Raw genomic sequence first — 27,663 nt, forward strand, 5'->3', positions numbered from 1 at the left:
GTCCTGGAAAAATATTGGCAAGCTGCAGTCTTTATTCTGGTTTCAGCCTACTTGTTTCATCCTATTTTTTTTTTCTTTTCCTAAAGGTCCTGTCTTTATTTTAATTTATTTTAATTTTTTTTCATCTAATACAGCATGCAATTCAGCTTTTCACTATGTTTCATTCTGCATTTATTCTTATTGTGAAGTAATTTACACTCTACATTCATACTTATACAAATTACAAGTTTCCCCTGCAGCATGTGGAAATATGGTTTATGAAGCTGTAATGCCTTAGAATGCTGCTTATGCTGTCTAAATGTTTAAGGATCACACAGCAAATGTTGACCTTAAAAAAGCAATATAGATGGCATGAAGCTGTTATAGTATCAAATAACAACATCAGTAATCATTTATTGATAAGTCTAATAATTATATAACATGCAAAACACTGTGAAATCCCTTACTAGAAGTCACAGTAGAAATGCAAGGTTCTTATTAATCAAGATTTGATAACAACCCGAATTGCAAATTCTTCTTCTTTTTTATCTCCTTTTATTGTCAAGTGATAACCAGTACTTAAAGTACTTAAAGTACTGGTTATCAGCAATAGGGTAGATAAAAATAAGAACTGAATATCTCAAACCTGAGAGAAACACTTCAAAGAAACTTTAGAAATAATGGTGCATGACCATTGGTGTCCTATTAAAATATTTGTTCTTACCTGTTCTCAGCATGTAGGTTGTGATAATATTTTGGGGTCTGATGCTAAGGAAGACAGATGCCGTGTTTGTGGAGGAGATGGGAGTACATGTGAAGCCATTGAAGGTTTCTTCAATGGTTCATTGCCCAGAGGAGGTATGTACATGTATGTCCATTCTGTTGCACAACGCTTTTAGCATTTACCAGTGCTAATTACTCTTTAGCAAATACCAATGCTGCCTTCATTCCCAGCATAGCATTGCTGCTAGTCATTCACTTTGACTATGCTTGCCTGTTGTTTCCTGGCTTTGTGTATTAGTTTGGATTTATCCCAAATACAACAATGTGTTTGATTATTGAATGTTTAGTTCTGTTGGTGAAGTTTTTTGTTATTATTTAGTTATGGTGGTATATTAAGAGTAATGTTTTATTGTATTATGTTTTATTGTTTTATGTATTATTTTGCTGTATATGGTAGAATCTGATAGTAATGCATGAAATTTTAGAATAGCAAGAATACAGTAATAATGTAACAGAAAAATCCCAGAAATTCATAATATTAAGAATTCAGGAAATATATATAGGCTATTATTTTAAATCTTAGCTCAAAAAAAAATTAATCTTGTAGTCTTAGTGTAATCAGATTTTGGACTCCATAATTCAGGAAATGGAGTCATGCACTGCAGTTAATTCTGTCCAGTAGGGGACAAACATGATTATGGGGATCTGGAATGCTTGACCCTCTGTGAGGAGAGGTTGAGAGAAGTGGGCTGATTCAGCCTGGAGAATCCCCTGGTTTATGGGGATCTGGTATGAGCCCTCCAATACTATGAGGAGCTCATGGAGAAAACAGAGCCCGGCTCTGCACTGGTGGGTACCTGGAGATAAGACAGTCGCTATAAACTGATAGAAGGAAGGTGACTAATCAAATAGAAGAAAAAGCTATTTACTCAGGAGGACAGTCTAGCAGTGGATCAGATTTTCTAGAAAGGTTGTACAGTTTCCATCTTTGGAGTTTTTCATGACCCAGCAGGATAAAGCTCTGAGTAACTCAATCTGATCTCTTAGATTGCAGTAGGAAGTTGGACTAAATGATTGACTGAAATCCTCTAACACTTGAATTATCCTATGTTCCTGAAGACATTTCTAAATGTCTTAATTATTTAAGATACACTGTTGAAAATACTTTATTAGCACTTAGAAAAGGAATTCCTGAATACTTATGTTCTTGTTATCAGTTAAAAATTTTTGTACAAAGTTTAGAGAGTTTTCTTTCCTAAATAGAATTTATCTTTGTCTTATAGGATATATGGAAGTGATTCAAATTCCAAGAGGTTCTGTGCACATTGAAATAAGAGAAGTGGCAATGTCAAAAAACTACATTGGTAAGGACATTCTTTATATATGATTCTAACATACCAAAAAAATAAACCCCTCTTCCTCTGTAGTTGTCACACTGGCTGCTTTATTCAGCGAACTAAGTCAAACTAAGACTTTCAAACTAACTCACAGCACACATCCCATAGTTCCTTAAACTAGAATGGAGTTCCTTTGAAATCCATGACCTCAAGTTTGGAGTGCAGTTAGACAATTCAATTAGCTCAGCTAGCTTCTGTCCTCTCTCACCTTGACCTGCTTGATCATTTTTTCACCAGTATCACTCCTAGTTATGTGACAAAATTGGTCAAAAGCCCATTTCTGCAGCTGCTGCAGAAATACCACAATATTTTAAGTGATTTCTCCAACAGAGAAGCCAGCAGCAACAAAACTGTCTGTGCTCAGAGCTGCAGAAAAAACTGCATATTTAGTAGCGCTGTTATCTTCCCTTAAATGGCTTGATCCAAGGTGACACCTGGCTTTCCTCTTATGCTAATTTTCTGTGGGCTTCCTGCATTTCAGGTCCTCATAAATTATTTGATTATGAACATGAACTTGTTCTTTCTGTCTCATATGCTACTAGCATTATGCCACTGCATAATTATTATAATGTAATAATTGGACTACTGTTCACAACTGTGGCCTTCACCTGTGCATAACTGACATTAGGTAAATGTACTTAGAGAATGAAAATGCATTTTTCATTGGCAGGCAGGTAAAAAATTGACTGCTTTGCTACTGGATGTATATTAGTTTAAGCATATATAGCATATGTATGTTAGTTTTCAGACCTTATTATGCTAATGGAAATAATTACTAATTTCTGCTGAATGTCATTGTCACCAGTAGAAGAGTATTGCCTCTCTATCTCCTGCTCACATGAATGCTCTCTGATCTGTTTTAGACAACTTAAGCATCACTGAGGCATTTTCCCTAACTGTTTAAGGTAAACCAACTGTCCACACACATGTAGTTGAGAGTAAAATGTCAGATAACTGAAGTTGTCTTACTCCTTAGGATTATGATGTGAAGTTTCCCCTATCCAATAAAATCAGTTATTTGTCTCAATGAAAAATGACATGCTTTTTGACTATGGGGCTCCAACCATAATTTTTCCTTTAAAAACATGATCTATTTAAAATAAATAAATAAATAAACTATGTAAAACCTGGTAATCTTCACCTTAAATCAAGAAGTCAATGTTTAACTGAATATTCACTTTAAGATACAATGTCAGTTTCAAATTTAGGAATTTAATGTAATATTTTAAATAAAATATCAAATTCAAATCACTGAATAAGCTGTGCTTACCCATCCTAATGGTTGATTAGTTATGAAATTTCTGTTTTGTCTACAGTCTTTTAATGTTTCAAAGCTGTAAATGAAGAAGGATAAAATATCAGATAAAGTAGCTAATATTTCAGTTTGTAGTAGAAATATCTTGTATTTGTGCTTTAGTAAGGCAAAAAAGAACTAGTGGACATAGGCAATAAAACAACAGCTGACTGGTACCATATTTCAGACTCAATGTTCCTTCTCTTTTTTTCCTCTGTACATTGTCTGTGATACTTATTCTATGCCGCGGCCTCTTAATGTAAAGATGAGGTTGATAATTGATTATACATTTCAGACGTGCATGTATCTCATGTAGATCAGAATAATAGTTCAAGTTGCATTAGGCATTCTGGTTCATTTCATGTAGCATCTGCATGTTGAAATCTGCAAAATAATCTGCACATCGAAGATTATTGCAAAATTGTTGATTTACACGAGGGATATTTTTACTAGAGCTAAAGAAAAAGCTTTGTATTGCTTGAAAAAACAGTGATATAGAGCTGCAGCGTACATACTTCTAACAGATTAGTAGATTAATTTACAATGGCTTCTCCATTATAAATGCTGCTTCCAATTTTTAGGTGGCTTGTATTTTTTTTTAAGCTTTAAAATCTGAAGAGGATGACTACTATATTAATGGTGCCTGGACTATTGACTGGCCAAGAAAGTTTGATGTTGCTGGAACTGCTTTCCATTACAAGAGGCCAACAGATGAACCAGAGTCTTTGGAAGCACTAGGCCCTACTTCAGAAAACCTCATAGTCATGGTAAAGTTATAATCAATATATTTTTGAAATTCGTAATATGTATTTGTGTTCTGAGAAAAGACAATTTCATGAATTAAATTAAAATAGGTTGAGTTTACCAACAGTATAGAGCTTGTTTAGCTGGGACTTTGTATGATTGTTTTAACACATGTTTCTTACATTTCAAAACTGACTGGCAAACATTGTGATGAAATGGGGATAAAGTCAGAAGAGCATCAGAAAAACTCACAGAAAATAAACCATCTCTTTAAATGTGGTTCACAGTAATAGTAGTGAGAATTGTGAGTGGGCCATGTATCGTATCTCTGCATACTGCTGACACTTCACAGTCCCTGACAGTTCTGTACATTTCTGTAGTTTTAAGCCTGGCCTAAGGGTGACATTTATATGCCACAGAATGGCATCTATATGCCATTCTGCCTTACCACAGAATGAGTATAATGGTATGACCCATGTTAAAGTATGTTACTGGTACATACATTTCTCTCAAAAGATCTTACAGAGTATGAGAATGTAACAGAAGATATGACCAGGATCCTGATGCCATCTCTGACAACAGGCAATGGTGAACCTGCTGTTTTACTACTATGTGGAGGAGGAGTATGAGAACAAGTTGATATTTTCCCAGTGTATTCTGTCAGCTTCCGGATTTACAGTTCAGTGATTGCTTGAGCCAGATAGGATATTTTTGTACAGAATAATTATTACATGGATATCCACATTTTAGGCAGCATTTTCAAACACTTGAATAATCTTTTTTTCTTCTGTAGCTGTGAATAAGCTAGACAGTCCATACAGAATAAACTACACAATTATAGTGCCTTCTTTCATTCAGTCTGTGTCACTGACTTTCTTTCTAAAAGTTCTCTGCTCTTTTGCCATATGGACATAGACAGATGTGCCTCTGCAAAATGTAAGAGAAAGTAGAAATGCATGAAAAATAGCTGTAGGGTGGGTCAGATTGCTGTGTCTAACTTGATTTTGTGCTATTAGCAATGAAAGAAAAATGTTCGATTGAGAGTCAAACACTAGTGTTGGACAGGTAATCTGTAGAAGTGCACTTCAACAGCGAGGCTAGGCAAAAACTCATGGTGATTGTTGCACTTTTGTTGCCTGCAGTGATGTGGCTGCAGTGAGTTTTATTATTCTTTTAAAGGAATCAAGGTGTGATTCCACCAATCACACCTTAAGCTGTTGGCTGTTGCATTAGGAAAAACAATGGCCTCAGCAACAGTCTGTTGGTGTTGCTATTATTACTAGAAGTAATGTACTGTACTGTAGTCACTAGAAGTGCTAACAAGGGGAGAGATGGTTTCAAACTCTGTGGACTGTACTCCTTGCAAGACTTCAGTAAGAACTGCTGCATGTTTCTACAGTAATGTGCTTTACCAACTTTGACCTCCCATAATTATTCAGCTCTCAAGTTATTTTCCATGAAGACATTAATTTTATGAAAACTAGCAAAATTTATAAAATTTATGAAACTAGCAAAACTATGAAATTTTGTCAGGAATAAGGAATTGACAGAAATAATAAAGTTGTGTTAAGGGAGAAAAAAAAAAGATAAAGCTCACCTTAAACAATAATATTTTTCTTCTGTATATGTTTTAAAAGCTGGTACAGATTCTTTTGGGGAACATCTTAAAAGAACTAACGTGACTTCCTTTATTACTTTCTTCCTGTTCAGCAGAACATAACACACTCCTAGAATAAATGTCACTGTGTTTGCCCTCTGCGTGCCTGCTTTAATGGTATAACCAGTTGTTTTCAACTACAGATTCTGCTGCAGGAACAGAATTTGGGGATAAAATATAAATTCAATGTTCCGATCTCTCGCACTGGCAGTGGAGACAATGAGGTTGGGTTTGCATGGAATCATCTGCCTTGGTCAGAATGTTCTGCCACTTGTGCAGGAGGTAAGACACCAGACAGTCAGGTTACAGGGTAAACTGAATTGCAAGATACACTTCACTGTATATTTATCTAGATGACTAACTGAAAACATTTCTTTCAGGTATGCCTCAGATTTTAATGAACATTTATTTTAATCACAACGGATTTTCTTATTTTCAAGTACCTTTAATATGTTCAGATCTTTTTATTAAATACAGCGTATCTTGGCACAGTGTCTCTCTCTTCTGATACTTCTGAGACTTTCTTGAAGCTGGTATGTTTGTTTTTCACAGAAGCTTTGTTGATAAAGGACATCAGAAGTTTTAAATAAGGAGACTAAAAGTGAGAAGGCAAAATAGGCATCTGTAAATAAAGCAATGTGTCTTTGTGTGTTTGTAGGTGTGCTTCACACAATCCTAGTCAGCCCTCCTATGCTCCAGCCACCAAAGTTTAGGATGCACACTGGCAGCTCTTCTGTAGAAGATGGTAGCAATTGGATTTTACCTGCCAGCCCGTAGCAGTATCTGAGAATTGTTGCCCTTGGGCAGCAGTGGGGGATTTGTAGGTTGTCCCATGTGGTTCATCATGGGTGGCTTTTGCCGACAACTTACTATATTCCTAATCCTCCCTCTAGTGGCCACCAATGCAATTCTTTACCTCTGGCTGGGAGAGCAGGACAGTTGGCTTCCTTCAAAGCCAACACCATTGCTGCTGCAAGGACTGGTGAGTAGAAGTGCTGTGTGAACAGTATCTTTCTTCTCTCTGGAGACTGAATGAATCATCATCTCCCCAACATACTTCTGTTCCAGAAGATATGGGAGAGTGCTTTAAATGCATCTCAGAATTTCAGTTTCTACGGCACCATGGACAATCCTTATCAAGAAGAAGACACCATATTTTTTTAAAGAACCTTTGGACCAAATACTTCTTGCTTTCTTGTTTTTTCTGTCTATGGGAGGTATTCATCATGACTCACCTTTCTGCTGGAAGCTGTTTTGGCTGTTACTAGTTGTATGCAGTTTAAATACAGCCTAGCCATACATAATACACAAAGAATAGCATAAATTATTTTCTGCGCCACTAGAGAAAGTCTTGAAACAAAATAAAGGATGCCAACTTTCTTCGATGTTTTTATTATTAGTTTGTTGGATTCCTGGGTGACAGATTGATTTTTAAATACAATTTTAGTAATGGTCAGGATGGCAGCGAAAAAAAAACCATTTTAAAGGAGAAGTATAAAGAAGAGAAGTGCCTAGCTCATAGAGAAAGTAAGTTCCAGTTATCAAAACCTTAAAGGTATTGTCGTATCCTATTTTTTGTGATGGTAATGTGGTAATGATCTTTCTGAAGTCCTGGGAAAGCTCCCATTGATGTAGGTGGAGACAAGATTTTAGCCATGGGCATCCTGTCATGAAGGTCGTTGTCATTTCACACATTTGACAAAATACAGTGGAAAAAATAAGTGGCTCTGAAGGAGTAGGCACGTGTTGAGATTAAAAAATTTGGATGTAATTAATTAGATTTCAAGGGAAGATTTATGAATCCCTTAAAGTGGCATATATTTATTAATTTAAACTCAGAGGAGGTGGAGGAGAGATTTTCTTTGGTAGCTTATGGTGGCCAAACCAGGCATTTTCTCCCCTCTCTTTCAGTTTAATAAAAGGATATATTGAGGTCACTGACCACTCTACTCATAAACATATATTTCATTTTAGCTATAATTCATGTTTAAACATGTATCTGCTTTCTCCATGAAAGAACCTGCTTCTGCTATTTCTGTCAATTTATGAAATGCCTTTCACCATATGCCAAAAGAAGACACAATTCTAAAGAGGAACTGAGTCAGGAAAAAGAAAAGGGAGATAAAGGTTGAAGACACAGAGACTTCAACTGGAAAATTTAGCTGATATAAATATTCCATTAAACAGAGACTTGACCAGGGACCATTTTAACAGGCTACCTTATGTCCACTGTGTACTGCTTAAGTCTAGCTCTTTCTAAATCAGTTTATCTGTATCTGCATTGCTTAATGACTTAGTGACTTAAGCATTTCTTAATTACTTAATGACTCTTAAAACATGGTTATTACTTGATGTAGTAAGTGAAACTTGAGCATATGTGTTGAATGTCATGAAGCAGAGCATAAAGACATTGTGGCAGTGCAAAGTTTAAATAGTTTTGGAGTACTTTATATTGCAGAAGTGTCTGATTTTTTGTGCTGTTTCTTCTTAGTGTTTTAAGAGCGATCCACTGCATTCAGCTCTTCCTAGACCTGCTAGTATGCCTTATCTTGGAGAAGGGTGACTAGAGCAGTCAGGAGTCAAGGAATAAGCTGAGAGCAAGCTGGGAGAAACCCACAGTCTTTGACTGAATAGTAACATGCTGTCTTTTCCACTGGACTTCTATATTATGTTCATCTCTGCTGTGCTGAGGAGTCACATCAGAACATTAAAAATTGCTTTAACTTTTCAAATAGGACCTCTCTTCTAGCGCCTGTCTTGACTTTGAAGAATAGGAAGAGCACAGTAAGTGGAATCGTAGGAAGAAGAAAGGTTTCCTGTTTATGGCAGTTCAATACAATGCCAGAGCTCTGACTTCCATTCCTGCCTCCTCTGTGTCTTTCTTATGGTATTGAGCAACTCAAAGCATACATTACACTCTTACTTGCTCATTATGAGTTCATTATTGTATGTATAGCTCTCTGGAATTTCTGACCTCTGAAGCATTCAAGGAATTTCATAATCTCATATGAAAACTCACCCACCACCTGAAATCAATGGGCTCTTCACAGTAGACATTATACCTCCTGTCCCCCTGTATACTCAATAGAATGATCTAGGAGGTAAGTTAGAGCTCATGAAAGAAACAGTTACGTGTTTAGATTGCCTCTAAAAGGTGGAAGAAAATCTTTTATGAGAGGCAGCCTTGGCTACAGTGACCATGGGATTGTAGAATTCTGTATTGAAGTAAGGGGTAGTGGGACAGCAGGAAAGATTATAACCATGGACTTCAGGAGAGCTACCTTTAATCTCATTAGGGATCTTTTTGGAAGAATCTTGTGGGAACAGGCCCTCCGGGGAATAGGGGTCCAGAAGGGTGGATTGATATTCAAGGATCACTCACTCCACTCACAATGCATCACAATTAGAAAGAAATTGGGCCAGTGGGGCAAGAGATGTCTGTGGATGGATGAATGAAGGCTACTGTCATTACTCAAGTATAAGCAGGAAATACACAGGAGATGGAAGCAGGGTCAGGCCACCTGGAGTGAATATAGAGAGGTGGTCAGGGTAAATGCAAATGAGACTATAAAGGCCAGTGCCCAGCTAGACTTAAACTTGGCTAAAGATGTCAAGCATAATAAAACTGGCATTTTCAAATACATCAATAACAAAAGAAAAAGATAATGTGGGCTCATTATTAAATGGAGACGGGACCCTGGTAAGAGGGGAAGATGAGAGGGCAGAGTTACTGAGTGCCATTGGATCAGTCTTCACTGGCAAGACCAGGCCTCGTGAATCCCTGACTGAGGAGATCAGGGTGAAGGAATGCTGGGAGGAAGACACTTTCTTAGGGAAGGAAGATTTGGTCTGAAACAACTAGACAGATCTACTCAAGTTCATGGACCCCGATAGAATGGATCCATGAGTGATGAGAGAGCTGGTGCACACTGTAACGAGCCTGCTCATGATCACCTTTGAAATATCATGAAGATCAGGAGAGATGCTGAGGACTGGAAGAAAGGAAATGTCACCCCAGTTTTCAAAATGGGCAAGAAATAGGACCCAGGGAACTACAGGCCTGAATCCCTGGGAAGGTGATGGACTGCCTCATTCTGGAGGCCATCTCTGTCCATATGGAAGACAAGAAGATAATCAGGAGTCGTCAGCATGAGTTCACTGAAGGTGATCAGGTGTTTGATTGCCTTCTACAATGAAAGAGCTACCTGGATGGATGAGGGGACAGCAGTGGGTATTGTTTGCCTCAACTTCACCAAGGCTTTCAATACCATTTCACAGTGTTCTCATAGGCAAACTCAGGAGATGTGGACTTGATGAACAGCCAATGAGGGTTATAATCAGTGGCAGAGGATCTAGTTAGAGGCCTGACACTGGTGGTGTCACCCAAGGTTCAATACTGGGCCCAGTTTTCTTTAACTTATTCATCAATGGCTTGACGGGCAGATGCCTGCTCAGAAAGTTCATTGAGGGCACAGAGCTGGGAGCAGTGGCAAATACCCTGAAGTACTATGCAGCCCTTCAGAAGAACCTTAACAGGTTGGAGAGATGGACAAAGAAGAGCCATCTGAAATTCAGCAAAGGCAAGTGCAGGGTCCTGCACCTGGGGAAGAGCAACCCCAGGCACCAGCACAGCCTGGGGCTGACCTGCTGGGGATCAGCTCTGTGGAGAAGGACGTGGGGGTCCTGGTGGCCAACAAGCTGTCCTTGAGCCAGCAGCGTGTCCTGGTGGCCAAGAAGGCCAGTGCTATCCTGGGGGGCATTAGGAAGAGCATTGCCAGCAGGTGGAGGGAGGTAATCCTGCCCCTCTACTGAGCCCTGGTGTGCCTCACCTGGAGTGCTGTGTCCAGTTCTGGGCTCCTCAGGACAACAGAGACATGGAGCACCTGGAGGATACTGACAAAAGGATGGATCCAGGCTCTTCTCAGTAGTACCAATCAATGGAAGAAGAGGCAATGAAACAAGAGGCATAAAGTGATGCCCAGGAAGTTCCACCAGGACATGAGGAAAAAGTTCTTTACTGTGCAAGTGACCATGCACTGGAACAGGTTGCCCAGAGAGGTTGTAGATTCTTCCTCATTGCAGATATTCAAGAAGTATTTGGATGCAATCCTATGCCATGTGCTCCAGGATGACTTTGCTTGAGCAGGGAATTTGAGCCAGATGACCCACTGTGGTCCCTTACAACCTGACCCATTCTATGAGAGATTGTAAACTGTATTTTGTAGCGTCACTTATGTTAAAGGAGCAAGGTACACATAGTTTTTCTTCCACTGACCTTGATGCTCACTGTACAGGGAATCAAGAAGGAACCAAATCTCCAAAGTCTGAGATCTATTTTGATATTTTAATTTTTTTTTCCTTAAAAGTGGATCTTCAGATTTACCAGATAGTTAAAAAGGCATGTCTGATGACAGACAAGTCTTATTTATGTAGGATTCCTATGCTCATATATAGGATGAGAAGATAATTTCTCTGATTTTTAATATCAGTATTTTTCTTAGTCTTGGGGATCCAGAATTGCAGCTCTTCTTTTTGTACACTAGAACCTATACTTTCTGTATTGAAAAATTTTCCTTTACAATATAAATTTATAGTATCTGAGTTAGTTCTTTTCTTCTGGGAAAAAAAAAGAGATCTATAAATATACATTATATATATATATACACACACACATATATAAAAATATATATATATTACATAATAATGTAAAGCTGATCTACATGTATTCTTCATATTAATTCCCCCTTTTCCTTAAAATACAGTAAAAACTCTTCTATTCTGAGGTAAGGGTTTTCAGAAGAAAAGCTTGTTATTACCTTATACAGGTAGGTCTTTATAGCCAATGGAAACTTGGACAAGATGATATGAAAGCAATACCAGAGAACACTGCAATGTACAGTGCTAAGTTATCTATAGAGAGAGGAGTGGGAAAGGCGAGAACACAGGGAAATCCAAAAAAAATTAATGGCAACAACAGATTTTCTTTAAGGACCTGAATATTATTTAATGAGAAACACAAAGAAAATGAAAAATAACATATGTTATTTTTAAATGAAAAATAACATATGTTATTCCTCAGCAATAGGAACTGAGACAATACAATGAAAATTCTGGAAAGTGAAAGGAAAGGGCAGTTATATCACTTGTAGACTGCAGAATTATAGTTTATTAACTCTCAGACATGTCCTTCCTTATATCTTGTAACTTCCCAAGAGAAAGTGTATTACTCAGTTCTGATCCACAAGTATTAAGAAAGCAGTAAACTTCTGGTGGTATTGTTTAAAAAAATCTAGCAAAGGAACTAAGTCTTTCTTCATGTTTTTTATATTTTATGCATTTAAAAATAACTCAAATAACTGCCTACTCCCTTTTAAATTTCTTTCATGTTCAATTATGGCAACAAATGACAGCATTTATTATCTGGAATTTGCCAGTAGTCCTAAGAATTGGTTAGGATTTCATTCATTCTATTAGAGTTCATCTCCAGATGGATTAAATATCCATAGGTTTTTTATAATTTTTAAATATTTTTTTATAAAATAGTCAGCATACTATTACTATCATAAGTAAATTGGTTGCTGTTCAGTTTTCTTTGCTGCTCATAACCCATCTAGAGTGAGGCCTACTATGTTTTTGTTTTATGCCCTCAGATGAATTATGAAACTATCTTTAGGCAAATAAAACATACATTTCATCATCAAAGAAAATATAAGTTTGGCTTTGAGATGAACATCTTGTGATCTGATGAGTGAGCTCAGAAAGTATGTCTGGGTTAACCAGCATGCACTAGTTTTAGAGAGGCAAGTTTCACTATGTATTGGTACTGGCATCTTTATAATTAACTGTTGCAATCGCAAGCCACAATTTTTGGGATTGCTTTTAAAAATAGATACAGCATTTACATGCCTGCAATTTTAATTCAAGAATAAAAGTGCTCCATGTAATTTAGAATTTGGCTGCTGAAAGTCATGCAGACTATTTGTGAATTGAAATCTGCAAAGCATTTCAGTTCTCAGGAGATTGTGGTCACTTAAACCACTGGAGTTTTGTTTTCTCTTAGGATTGCATTGACTACTCATGAGGACATTTTATGTCTTTTATTATAAACTAAAAATCTGTAGATTTGAAAGCAGAGTGTTTCTATCTAACTGCTTGTAATTATTCTCCCCAGTGTTTAAATGAACATGTTAATCTGTGCTTTTTAGATTACTTTTAAAAGAGACCTTATACTCAGGGAAGAGTTCATAATTTAAAAATAATTTTTCAATACAGGGCATAACCAAGTTGTATCTATTGTCTGGATAAAAGCAGCACTTCTAACTTTTCCCATTTATTTTTCTTGTCTTAAAAGTTATCTGAATTTTTATCTGAGATTTTTAATAAATAATATTAAAATTAGACAACAATTATGTAAATTTTATATACTGTGTGACAAGATGCTGCAGAACTTTTAAAAAATGGATTAATGTATCTCCTTGCATCAATTAGAGATTCTTCACTGTAAGTGAATAGGGTGAGTACTGTCTTACAGGTGGTATGCTACCTGAACAACATTCAGTTAATAACACACTTTCAAATTTTTTTTTAAAGCTGAGTGATACTGTGCAATCATAGAAGTCTAGAATATTTTCTTATTACAAAATTCCTCAAAAATGAATTTGTTAAGAGTGCCAATTTTTAGCCAGATTCTAGAAGGAAATGTGTCTGATGCCAGTAGGAAATGCAGTAAAAATATAACATTAATATCAATGTTATCCAATAAGTACATTTTTGAGAATGGTATGCATTATTAAAATGCTTAATTCCAAACTGTGTATAAATTATTTTTAACCAAATATATTTGAGGAAAATATCATTATGAAGTCCACATTCTGCTGATTCAACCAAGAGAATTAAGGCAGTTTGCAATAGAAAGGATAAATAATTAGTCAGAACTCAACATGAATTGTATATCAGCTAGTAGTGCCACATCACTGGCATTGCTGTTTGTCTAGGGCTGTTAAATACTTCTTATTGTAGTGAAATGTGAGCAGAAAATTGCTAGAAATATTCCTACTTGGGTTGTCAGGCCTATTTGAGTTATTGACATCTGTTGGCAGTTTTTGCACTGATTATAGAATTCAAGGTGAATCTTGTCACATCTTCTCATATATTTAGATCTTTCACTTATTTTTCAAGAGCCAAAGGAGGATATTATTTCCTCCTACAAGGGAAGGCTGAGAGAATTGGGTTTGTTTAGCCTGGAAAAGATACAGCTTAGGTGTGACCTAATTGCAGGCATCTGGGATCCAAAGGGAACCTACAAAAAAGATGGAGAGGGACTTTTTTTAAGAGCATTTAGTGACACGACAAGTGGGAATGGCTTCAAACAGAAAGAAAGCAGGTTTAGATTAGATATTAGGAAGGAATTCTTTATTGTGAGGTTGGTGAGTCCAGGGAAGTGGACTCTCCAGTCCTGGTAGTGTTCAAGGCCAGGCTGGATGGGTCTTTGAGCAACCTGGTCAAGTGGAAGGCTCCTTGCCCTCAGCCTGGGTTTTGGAACTCTATGATCTTTAACATCCCTTGCAACCAAGTCATTCTATGATTCTATATATGTCTTAAAATGAAGACATGGCTGTAAGGTAAAGTTAGCAGATATTTGAAGCCAGGAGGTTTTAATCTCCATTTAATTATATGCATTTCATATTTTGGAATAAGTTAAATGATTACTTCTCTTTTGAAGAAAGGTACAGGACTTTTTTAAGCTTTTAAGTACAAATAATGCCATTATTTCAGATTTATAACTATGCGTGTTCAATAAAAACTGCCTGTAAATTGCAAATACACATTTTAAAATTCTAATAAACATCTTACAGCATATTTTAAGTGAGGAGTAAGGCAGTGTGTATTGCAACAATATACTGTCATCATATCAGTGGTTCTTTACTGCTTTAAAAAAAAAAACTCAGAAAGTATGCTTAATAAACAACCTTATCATGTTGCCTTGGCAGTGATATACCATGTTTTGGCAGTAATGATCAATTCCAAATTACCCTGTTGATGGTTAACAATGAAAGAGGAACTGGAAGTGCCAGGCAAAATGAATATTCACAGAGACAAACTGCCTCTTTCAGAATGGATTATAGTTCTATTATTTTTTTGAAAAAAAATTGTAGGATAATATATGAAAATGCAACACTGTTTCCCAGTATTGCTGGTTTGTTTCAAACCAGAGCACGTAAACAATAATTCTGCATTGAAGTGCGACCACATTCTATTTTGCGATGTTTTCTTTGGAAATTTATGTGTTTTACTAGGAGGGGATGGCAGACAGAGAATGGATTTTATGCAAAAACAAACTTCTAGTAAATTTATAAATATATTCCCTTTTTTTTTTTAAAAGAAAACAACAGAACCCTAAATTCCTCTCAGAGTGGAACAGCCTAAAATTGAAGGAAAATTTAAAAATTGTTGTGGCTAGGGGGCATTCAGTGAATTTAAATTCTCACTGCTGTAGACTTTGGCCAAATAAAGTGGGTTGGTAGAATTAATAATCAATAGTTGAAATACAATTATACTCAAAAATTAGAAGAGCAAGAATGATTAATTAATGGTCTTTCATTTCATCTCAAGGTGTCCAGAAACAAGAGGTGGTGTGTAAAAGACTGGATGACAGCTCCATTGTACAAAACAATTACTGTGACCCTGACAGTAAGCCTCCAGAAAACCAAAGAGCCTGCAACACTGAGCCTTGCCCACCTGAGTAAGTCATTAATCACTTAAGATGGGCATTGGTTTTGCATAGAAAGATAAGTCCTCATAATCTATAATAAATCCTGTTAACCAAATAAGATTCTCATCTAGTATTCATGTCCTGTATTATCAGAAAGGGTTTTTAGTTTCTTGTTTCTCTTAAATCATCTCTGAAAAATGCATTGAGGATCTCTGCTTGACTGAGGAACAATAGTGATGTTTGAACTACACCAAACCCTGTAAGTAAATAGATTCTTGTAAAACAGTTTCTTAGGATTTGAGTGTCTTATGCAGTGAGTAGTGCACAGAGTAGAACTGGGGACCTTTGTTAAGGCAACAATGATAAAAAAATGTTGGGGTGAGGCAACTTTACCCTAGTTATTAATATTGCATCTGAAATGTTTGCCATATTTTAAAGTATGTTATATTAACATTTGTGTTGAAGTGTTCACATGAGAAGTAACAAATATAGAAACTTCTAAGCAGACCAAACAATTTCCTGCTAATAGTTTTGTCAAACCTTTTCTCCAGCATATTCAGTGTTGTAGAGTAATGCTGTGTGCCTTTAGGATTAGGTGCTTAGATTCTGTTTCGGTTTATTTTTAAAGATAGCTGTATGCTATATATTTATAATTTAAAAAACAGCAGCTCATTTGATCAAAAATTAAGTTTGGCAAGGACATAGAGCATACCTTAATCTTACTACAAAACCTGTTTAGAAACAGTTGTGATATTTTGTACTAGAAAATAATATCAGCATGTGAACAAAAGCTTTCCTTATGCTTTGGGACAAATAAAACTTGCGGAAAAGATGGAACACATACAACAGTTTATTGATTCCCAAGCTCTGGTTAGTTTGACTTTGGTGATAATCTGTAGCTGTATTCCAACTGGGTGTGATAATCATTAATGCTGATTGAATGCAGATACTGTACAATACTGTGATCACCTCTAAATGTCTCTTAGAAACTGCTAAATTGTGGCATGAAGGACACTGTGAGGAATAAGACAAGATTATTGTGCATTAAATCACAGCAGGTCAATGAACTTCCAACTAAAGTCAGTCTCTTCCTGGAGTATTAGCTTCTTCCCTGGTGTGGTGCCTGGTTGCAGGATGGCAGAGCACTATCTCTTACACTTCATGCCCCTGTATCAATTGGCAAAAAGCCAAGTGAGGCCATTGCACTGTTGTTACCTTTGAGTGTGAACAAGCTGTGTCAGACAGGTCTAAATTAGGTTGAAATAATTGTCCTCACATTCTATGTGTAAATATATATTTATTCTGGAAGGATATGCATTTGTCCTCTGTTTGGATAACACTGTTTGGCATGGCTCTGAGTGTAACAACTATGTGTACCTGAGAGCAGGACTTGAAAAGCAGTCATGTTTGATCGGTTCATTTTTACCAAACACATTCCAATCCCTTCCTTTGTGTGGCTTAACTATTAGCAAATTAACATTTTAAAAAGTAATGTTAACAAAGTTATTCCAAACTAGTTTAATTTTGGGAGTCTTTTTGTTGTTTTGCTTGATACGGTTTTTTGTTTTGTTTTTTTTTTTTTCACTGACACTACTTAAAAAAACCCCATAAACTAACAAAACCCAGCCCACAAAGTGGGAAGCTTTTGGATTCCCCATTCTTTACAATGGGGACATTGATGAACATCTTGAAAGTCAAGGCATCAATATTCAGAAAATAGGTAGAGTGTATTAATTAGCATCTACTTCAACATATCACAGCAATTCAATCCATGTTGGCCTCCATTCTAATGTTCCCCCACAGAGTGAATACTAAGTGCCAAACTGAGGAAAGGTTGTCAATTCCTGATTCTGTAAGTTATCTAGTAGAAGGCTGTTCAAATAACAGATAGTTATCCAAAGAAGTTTGACTGTTTTGACAGAAAGTTTTATCATGCAGTAAGACTTTATGTTTACTTGGACTGGCCAAATATTTCCCTTTTTAATTAGCACAATTCTACTTTTCTCATGGTGCATACCAAAAGCAATGAAAATTATACCCTTTCTAACTGAATGCCAGTTACATTATACTTGATGTCTTTGAACAGCAGCAGACTATGTTTGTTTTCAATACTTTGTTTGTTATTACAGTAACTCTTACATTTCAGATTTCAAGAAAATGCTCTTCTATTTCTATGAATTAGGAATAGTGCTGGCTTATCATACAGTATAAATATTAAAGGTACCTGAGAGCAAAGTCACTAGAGCAAATCATAATACCAATTAAAAATTAACTCTGCAGCCTCTTGAAAGCTCTGAAGAGCTTCAGATTCCCCCTCTTGTGGTGAAAGGATAAGATTTTTTGATGAAGAATCAAAAATTAACTTCCTTTTGCTGGGAAAGTAATGACAGAATATTACATAATTTTTTCAATCTCTGCATCGATCTAGTTTCATATTAGGATATATTATGCATAATGTAACACAAACGAGGATAGCAGCACTTTTTTTTGGCAGCAGCTTGAGAAAATGACAGATCTTATGAGGTAGATCCAGGCATACCACCAGGAACACCCACAGTGACTGACATGCCTGGCAATTTTGGCATTTTGGCAACAAGTGATAGCATACTTGACTTCATCCTTTTTAAGGATGACTCTGGCGAATAACTAATCAACATAAAAAATACTGAAGACCAAATGTGCTCGTCAATATGAAGAGATATTTCTATTTAATTGAGCTGCATTAGCCATTCATATGTAGAAATATATAACATCGCAGCCAGATTAATAGCTGCTTTAAGCTCTGCAGTAGTACAAAGCAATCTAATATGATTTATAATTCTTGGTTTCTACTACCTATGCAGAAACAGAAGTTCCCTCTACTACCTATAATGCAATTCTTTAAATTTTAAAGGAGTTTGTTAAGATGACTGTTTTTATGAGATGAATTAATGTCTTACTAGTGTTTGCTTCAGTTTAAAAAATTAGAATATTTTACATTTCAGTGTAGTCTTTTATTAAAAAGTTTACAAATGTCTCATAATCATAGGAGAATTAACTCTCAAAACACCCAATTTTGAGAAAAAAATATTTTATTGTAATGATACTAAAGAGGCAAACACCTTCGCTTTTAACTTGTGATGTAACTTTCAGCAATGGTTCCCAAACATTTCCAGTTGCAAACCATTTTCACAGAAATTATTTCAGGCAAGTCCAATACAAACTACATAAATAGCTTCAGTTTTGTCAGGCTCAAACACTCCTTTCTAACTACTATAGGCTAGGATGGAAATTGCTGCTTTAGAAAATACAAAGTAGTGTTATTATTGGAAGATACAATTGCAGTGAGGCATAAATTAAAATATTTAGTAAAAAGACACATAAATTTCTACTTTATTTTACCATGAATGTGTGCATTGTTAAAATTAGTTTGGTTTAGTGATTTAAGCTATTTGCATTCTTGGTTTGTGTAGCTATCAACTCTGTTTCTGAAATGTATTTAACTTAGCCTCCTAACATTTTCTATCCAGATGGTTTATAGGAGACTGGTCAGAGTGCAGTAAGACCTGTGATGGAGGAATGCGTTCACGAACAGTTCTCTGCATCAGGAAGATTGGGCCTTCTGAGGAGGAGACGCTGGATGCTACCAACTGTTTAACACACAGGCCTGTTGAAAAAGAGCCCTGCAACAACCAGTCCTGCCCCCCACAATGGGTTGCTCTGGACTGGTCAGAGGTAAGGAAATTTCACTGTGTTAGCTCATTGGTAATAGTGGAGGCAGGACCTCTGACCACTGAATATTAGCACTTTTTCTGTCAGAGCTTGCTAAGTGAAGGATTAATAGGAAAATTTCCCTGACGATGTTTCACCTGTGCCTCATTGTTTTGTTTCCTGCCTCTTCTGAAAATGCCCATAACCTACAGAGTGTCACTATACCCTAAATTAGCTCCTTCTCTCCCACAGGTATCACATACTGGTTACCTAAAGTAATTTTACACTCTGTTATAATATCTAGGCTTTTATGCAGCAAGATCATGCAATGATTTTGAACAAAATAATTCTAATTTAAAGATTCAAACTCTGCTAAACTTCTGGTTGTGATAATTAATTGGGATTGTGAAAAAGTACCAGGTTTCCTTCAGGTATGGATTTTATTTGTGTAGCTTGGCAGACTGTCTTGACTGATGGTACCATTTTAATATAATAAGAAAAGTTGCTTTTTTTGGTCTGTTAATGGTTTCCAGAAATATAATATATTAAAATCCCTATAGTACTATAAATGTAAACATTTTTATATGTGTGTTTATATGAATTTCTGACAGAAACATGAAAAGGAAAACAAGAGTGAACTTAAAAAATGAAGAGTTGAATACTCTTCCAATTGAAACCAATGGCAAACCCTGCTAATTTTCTCTGGAATGCAAGAGATGAAGTTTTCTTTTCATTTTCAAAACAATGCATTTTACAAATAAAACAATTACAGAACTGTTTTATCTGGTTATGCACTTGTTGATACTCAATATAATTACATGTTTTTAAAATTTTCAGTGATTATTAACAAGAAATTATGTATCCTTTTGGTCAGAGAAACAGAAACATTTTGTAAACATACTGGTTAGATGAAGTCCTTAGGAGAATGTAAGCATGGTTTTATCAAATTGAAATGAAAACTAAGGATGTCTTTCCCATTGGAATGTAGTAATTATTAGCTAGTGCCATAAGGTTTTTCACACTTTGTGATAGTTGAGCTTTGACAGAATTAATCTACCCACTCTAAACTACTCCTTTTATATTTTTCAGGCTAATTATTTTAAAAAGCAGAAAAAATATTCTAAGGATTTGTCGGGAAGAGCCTTATCAGACAAGCACATATAACTTGCCTTCACGACTTCCACAAAGGCAGTCAAAAATTATAGAAGCATTTAGTAATGGAAGATAATTTTTCCTCGTTTGGCTTATCTGGATATTTTCTTTTAATTTTCTTTGGAAGTGTACAATCTTTTTGTTAAATTTTATTGGTGTTTATTATTTTTAGTCATTCAGTATTATTGAAGGCAACCTATTTCCTTCTTTCACTTCCATTTCTGGGATTCAGTGTAGTCCATCTTGGTAGAATTTATGCTATAAGTCCAGAAAAGAGAATGTTTTTTTCTTCTGGTACCAGTAGCTGGAAGAAGATCTTTCTCAGATGGCATCTTACATATAGATTCAAGATTGTGTCTTTAATTAGTACTAGAAGGAAGATGCTCCTAAACTCAAAGTTTAGTCCTTGTTGCTTGTTTGCTAACATCCTCTATAGATTATGGAACCTCACAGGCCAATTGGGTTTTGACATTTTGACACAGTCCTTTCAACATTGTCACTTTTCTGTTTGTTTTGACAGACTGAAGTGATTTTTAAGCACTTAGCTGGGAAGGGGCACATACTTCTAATTCCTACTTAAAAAGTCATGCATTTTGCATGAAATACATGTGGGAGAAAGTACTCATAACACTTCTTGAAATTTGGACCAAAACTAATCAGTCATCATCATAACTTCAAAGACCTCACATAATAACTGTCATTGGGTTTTGGTCTCTCTTTATCATTAGTATTATTTGTGTAGTTCTACCGGACATCTTCTCTTACTTCCCTCTTCCATCTAGTTTTCTAGTAGGCAGTGTGCATAACATTTGGTGTTGAAGTATAGAGACATTTGAAACTGTTTATTCCGTATCAAAATTCTGAATACTGAACTACTGCAGATAAAAAGGCTGTACCTTGGTAGAAAAAGATCAAATAGGGTAGAAAAGCTTACATTTTAAAGAAAGTATAATATATCCATTTTGCATTCTGGATTATAATCTTCAAATGCAAGACTCATCTTTATGCAGCCCAGTTTAAGATTCTAAATCCGAGTGGAAATAACATTTGGAATAAACCTTTTCATTCTATATGGACTTGTTCAGGTGCTTCCCTCTGGAGATTTTCTTCTTGTTTTGAGGTATATGTAGATAGAGATACAAAATTTTACATATTTATAGGGTATATCCTTATATAATACTGTGGAACTGTTTTAAAAATTCTATAAATTATTAAAAGATGCTTCAGGATTAGGCATGAAACAACTAAGTTTGCCTCACTCAAGTAATTTTTTTTAAAATTAATCTTAGGGGTGTTTCTTTTTTCCCCAGTGATATAGTGAATTGTTTTGGATGTTTGGAAAGCCTTTGGTATGTGATCTCTTGAATATTGTTCCAGTTCCACATAATGTTGTTTCCCAAATATTGTTTTGTCTCCACATATTAAAGGCAGTTCCAGTCTTGAACAGGTTAGCATAATCTGCATGTAAAGTTTATGCTGTCAAAAACTGATTCCGATCAAATACTGCAGATATGCTTATGGGATAATGATTAACATGCCAATAAAGGATTCTAAAACTGTGCTTACAATATCTCATGTCAAAAAAGGGGCTGATTTGGGAAAGGTCTTGAGTTTTAATTTTGTTAGCACTTGTCTCTTCCTCATTATGCAGTTGAGCTACTGTGTATGACAGTTAATGGTCAGTAGCAAAAAGGAAAGAGAATGGCAGCAGCACCATGGTAAAGGAAGATGAGGAAAAGCAGTGATCATCAGGCCTGCTTCTTTTCAAGTGGCTGTTTTGTTTTCTGCTTTCAGACTAGCACAAGAGAGATAAAAGAAGGGAAAACTGTGAAATAAGAGTTAAAATTTAAATAGGAAAAGAGAGGAAAGCATACACTGTAGGAGAGGTTATCATATTTTGATATATCTGAATGATGTTTCTATGAAGTCTTATGAAGTCAAATCCAACATTTATCTTTCCTTTTGTGTATTGATGAAAAAATGTGTTCATTGTCTGTGGAAAAAGTGAAGTGAATGAAGACGGTATTAAGGTGATATTAAGAACAGACTGTCTTATTTTTAATTATTGAAACACTCAAATTGGTTTCATAATAGTGTTACATGTGGCAGACCTTTCTACTTTGCAGTGTTTTCTTAAGCCTGACATAAATAGTATCATTGTAGTCTAAATACAAGCAGCAAAGGAAATTTAAAACTTACAAGAGCTTGTACATAATGAAACAATCTTCAGTCAGCTTATGTGTGTTTCTAAACATTCAAAAATTATTATTACTGTATTTTGATTATAGTTGAATTGTAAGATCATAAATCATCATGTCCTGTTTTACAAATTGCATATCTGAGTTTCATTGGTGTTTTACTGAGATTATAATTATTTATTTGAATAATTTCTTTTTTTCAGTGCACACCAAAGTGTGGCCCAGGATTCAAACACCGAATTGTCCTGTGCAAAAGCAGTGATCTTCTAAAAACCTTTCCAGCTGCACAATGCCAAGATGAGAACAAGCCGCCAGTGCGCATCCGCTGTAGTTTAGGCCGATGTCCTCCTCCTCGCTGGGTTGCTGGAGACTGGGGACAGGTGAGACACTTCATGCAAGTCTTCATTGCTGTTAGTCTCCCATATTAGCACCCTGTAGCCTAAGATGTCCCTGGAGATAGATAAGAGATGGTTCCTATGGCTAAGGGAAACAAAAAGATTCTCCCCTTTTGTGTCAGATTGAAACATGATTCTTTGTGATGATTGTCTGAGCAATCTAGTTTCTACTGGATGAGTTTCTGTATGCACTTTAAAGAAAAAAACATTTTTACTTTTTTAAAGAGTATTTTGAAGCTCCAACAGTGATGCAGGATATACTATTTTTAAAACACGCTTAACTTCCTTGAGAAACATAATGGAAATATAAAGTCAATTCCTATTGTATTAGCAGATAGGTGTGTCTATCTATCTCTGAAAACTTTGAGATCAATATAATTTTTTACATAAGAGATTGAATTATCATACAGGGAGCTAAATTACTCCTGGACAGGCTGAATAATGTGCCATTATGCTGTGCTTCAAAATATGACTTACTAAGTTTCCTTCTTTCTCTATGTTTTTGCATCTCATTAGTGATCCATGGCCTACTCTTAGAATATTAAATTAATGAAAAATTTTCTGTTTGTGGAGCAATTTTCCTCTAATGCATTTTATTTAATTAACCAGTGGAAAATCATTTGCAATATTACAGTCTAGTTGGCTTTTTTGTCATGGTGATTCTTCAGATCCACTTTTATATTTAACTAATATTGTGCTAAAATTGTAACTACTTAGTTACAGAAATTAAAAATGTTTTCAAACAGCAAAGTCTATTTGTTTGAAAGACATCTACTTTTCCCTTAAAAAAAGTCCTGTAGCAGATTTGGATTCTTGTTTTCTTTGTTTTTTTTCTTCTCTATTCTAAAGTGTCAGTATGATATATGAAATAGAGTAAATTATATTCTGATATCTCAAATCTGAACTGTTCAGGGAGTCAATATTGCATTGCAATTTCTTTCTTTGAGAGACGAGTGCTCACATGCGTTGTAAAAAATTCTGGAATATTTTATGATAATTCTTTTCTCTATTAATCAAACATCTTCTGGTGCCTGTCTTCTTTAAAATTTGTGGATATGAAGTGTTTCTGATTGCTTCCTGTTGCTTTTTTATATATTTAAAAATTAGACACAGGGTTTAAAATTTTTTTTCTCCTTCATTAGTGTTCTGCACAGTGTGGTCTTGGGCAACAGATGAGAACAGTACAGTGCCTGTCATATACTGGACAAGCATCCAGTGAGTGTCCAGAAACTCTCAGACCTCCATCAATGCAGCAGTGTGAAAGTAAATGTGACAGTACTCCCATTTCCAACACAGAGGGTAAGTCTACCATCTTAATATAATTTATTCTGAAAAGAGTAAAGTGTAGTCAGTATTGCTGCATTGGTAAAAGTCTATATGACATCATCTCTCAGGCTGTGAATGACTTTTTAAAAATTATTTTCTGTTTAGTCATTGTAGCTCAATGGTAAAGTCAATGAAAACATAAATACACAGTGGTTGTTTAAAAAAATGTCCTTAAAATATATATAGCCTAAGTCATAGACAAAATACTATTGTTTGTGTCATTGATTTTCTAATCTCTTCATGAGTTCAATGGAAATGTTCATAATTGCAGGGGGAGCATCATACACTTTTCATCCACTGACCTACCTGCCTAATCAGTGTTAAACACAACAATGTAGTAGCAAAAAATAGTGTTCATTGGAAGACCGGGACCATAGATTTCATGCTACGTGGTTCTTGTAAGAACAAGTCTGTTGTTACACTTTGACATCCTTTCAGCTTCTTCTAACTTTTTTTTTTTTTTTAATATATTATTTATAATACCTGTTCAAAATAATTATAGTATTTTTTGCAATATACAGTCCAATTTAATCAGACTATTAACTCACTTCATCAGAATATATTTTTGGTAGCAAATATATGAGATAATATTGTGAAAATAAGCTTATTCACATTTATTAAATACTTTGGATCTGAACATGTAAATGGTCTAGACCAAACTATTATGAAATGCTGACTTCAAAGTAGATTTGGAGTTCTAGGCAGTAAAAAACATGTTTGCTCATTGATTATAAAATTTAGAATAGTTGCTCATGAGGTAAGTATAATTCATTTTGTGTGGAAGAAGAAAAAGAATAGAAAATTCTCCAATCTATCAAGAGATTACACAGCAAAAGCAGTTGTTCTAAAACACTTATTCCCAAAATTTTTATATTCCCTAAATTTTGAGTACCTGACTGCAATGTTGCTAGCACTGCTGCTTTTAACATAACTCATCTCTGTGCAGTATATAATTGAGTACTTTTTACACAAAATCTCCTACTACATTGGGGTTTAATGTCCTATTTATGTGGAACAAATGCTCTGATTTAAATTTTTTTAAAGGCAAGTTTATCCTGTAGTCTCTCAGATTTGGTGGTCATTCAATGTCTACTCTATCCATCAATGTCCATGCCATAGATTCAAAATTGTTATAAAAGTCTGGCAAATAGAGATGTCTGTGATGAAATGGGAGCATACTAAAAAGCTCCCAGAAATACACTTATGCTTCAATGTATGAACACTGTAATTCACTATTTTTAGTAAAGTTTGCATTATTTCTGTTTAGCACTCTCAAGAAATCTTTAAGTGATAATTATCAATCTAGGAAATTTTCTGCCTTTTAAGTCTCACAGGCTACATGTTATTTTATATCCAGACACAGATGTTGATTTCAGTCCAAAGTAAGGAAGGTAATAAATTACTTATAAGTGGACATGATTCAGTCCCAGTCTCCTCTTAATTTCTAGATGACAAGGTCATATTGTTATTTATAGTAATTACACGAATAATTCTTCAGTATTATCAGAAAATATGCTAATCCCTTATAGAAAAATGCAACTGGGGGTTTTCTGTGTGTGATCTCTGTACACTGGGTGGCCTGAACTTCCCTACAGTAGAACTGTGCAGGCTAGCTATGTACAGTGAGTCTGTTGGCAATTGTGTTTTTAGGGACCCACACCTTCACTGGAAAATTTTTGGGGTCCCCAAATAGAAAATATTGAAAAACACTTATACTGTATTCCAGATGGTTGTCAGTTCTTTGGCCTGCACTCTGGATCAGGTGCAAGCCAGCTCCTTACTGACAGCCATCCAGGCTCATTAGCACAGTTAGGAAGAATCAAAGGGAAAAAGATATAGGACAGTATCTTATGAAGGATATAGTTCCCAACACATTGCCACTTAGCATCCCATTTTTGTTTATGTCTCACACTGGAGATATTTATCTCAAAACACTTAACAGTTTAATATTCTTAAATAATTTCAGAAGAATTTTGCTGCAATCTGTGAAAGACTAAGGTTGCCCTATCCCAAAATTAGGCAAAAATTCTATCTTCAAGTGTGTTACTGAATTCACAGATGTAGCTCTTTCTCAAGCTGTATCAGGATAAGACCTGAGCACAGATCAAACTATTCCCCATTCCCATATTCTTTCTACAGGTGCAAAAAATGAGCCAGAGGATAACTACAACATATTCCAGCTCCTGTAATATACCCACAAAGTCACTTTATATGCAACCTGTGTGGAATGCAAAAGAATGAAACCTTCTTCCACGGGCTTGAGCTCTGTTCTCCCTTCCTGGGAAAGCTACCTGCCAGCACAACAGGGCAGCTGAGGCAGTAAGCCCAGCATACAGGGAAAACATAACTTTGAGAAAAAGCTTTTATGTCTATTACAGGCATAAAAATGCCTTTCCTTCTAGCATGAAATAAGTTGTGGATGTGTGGAACCAAGCCTAAAGTATAATCCACCATTCAGTTTGGTTACTGAACTCACCCTGTTGGTACCATTATTTGTAAAACTTAAGTAATAGTCTCCATCCCTCTTAGCTGCAATGCTCATTCTGTTTTAAGGATTCTTACAAATACATGGACATGAATCATCATAATGATAACCTCTCATGTAAGAATGAAATAACTCCTGAGAAGGAAGTAAAAGTAATGTAAAAAAACCCTCACATTTTCGAACTGTGTAAAGTGATGACTTATCCCAATAAATAATAGTTCTTCCAAAGCAAAGACTGCACACTTCTAAATGTTGAAAGCCCTGCAAATATTTTATGGCTTTTAAAATTTGCAATATTATATGCACTAGACTGTACTAGAAAGAGTAGTTACAAAGACAGCGAGATAGATGGATAGAGAAGCATGTTAAACACCAATTTTTCATTGTACTTTAACTTAGATATCTGATTTTTTTCTCTTTAATGTTCTTAATTATTAGAGTGCAAAGATGTGAACAAAGTGGCATATTGCCCACTGGTGCTGAAGTTCAAGTTCTGCAGTCGAGCATACTTCAGACAGATGTGCTGCAAGACCTGCCAAGGACACTGACCCACAGGAAGCAGAAGAATGTGCCTTGTTTTTATCATTGTGGAAGAGTGTCCATCGAAGAGAGCCACACAGCGGAACAAGATTGATGTCCTTGCAAATGCATTACCCTGTGGAAAACATAACCACTGGTCAGCCCCAGCTGACAGGATTTCAATATTATTTTAACTTCTGTGAAGTGGGATTTATTAATCCAAAGTGCTGGACACAGTATGAGGGGATCCCAAATTTGAAAGATTCACACAACACATATAGAATAGCTTACTGTGGAACATTTGTGTTCTTTTGACTAAATCCAATAGTCTGTTTACATCCATGGACCATTAAAATAACTTTTATTATGGACTTAGCAATGACACTGAATCC

The 27,663-nt window shown here is 35.6% G+C and overlaps 1 protein-coding gene across 2 annotated transcripts in view; it reads left to right on the forward strand.

Annotated features, from left to right (window-relative positions):
* ADAMTS6 (ADAM metallopeptidase with thrombospondin type 1 motif 6) overlaps positions 1 to 27,407 on the forward strand; it is a 137,014-nt gene extending 109,607 nt beyond the window's left edge. For both annotated transcript variants that reach the window (XM_053931626.1, XM_053931627.1), the window contains exons 16-24: positions 714 to 837; positions 1,986 to 2,066; positions 3,997 to 4,160; positions 5,938 to 6,076; positions 15,407 to 15,536; positions 19,016 to 19,220; positions 22,750 to 22,926; positions 24,084 to 24,240; positions 27,191 to 27,407. In XM_053931626.1, coding sequence (XP_053787601.1) covers positions 714 to 837; positions 1,986 to 2,066; positions 3,997 to 4,160; positions 5,938 to 6,076; positions 15,407 to 15,536; positions 19,016 to 19,220; positions 22,750 to 22,926; positions 24,084 to 24,240; positions 27,191 to 27,300 — 1,287 coding nt within the window. In that variant the 3' untranslated portion in view covers positions 27,301 to 27,407. The remainder of the gene's footprint in view (positions 1 to 713; positions 838 to 1,985; positions 2,067 to 3,996; positions 4,161 to 5,937; positions 6,077 to 15,406; positions 15,537 to 19,015; positions 19,221 to 22,749; positions 22,927 to 24,083; positions 24,241 to 27,190) is intronic.
* Positions 27,408 to 27,663: the final 256 nt, after the last annotated feature.

The sequence above is a fragment of the Vidua chalybeata genome, chromosome Z (genome assembly GCF_026979565.1).
Source record: "Vidua chalybeata isolate OUT-0048 chromosome Z, bVidCha1 merged haplotype, whole genome shotgun sequence".
Taxonomy (NCBI): Eukaryota; Metazoa; Chordata; class Aves; order Passeriformes; family Viduidae; genus Vidua; species Vidua chalybeata.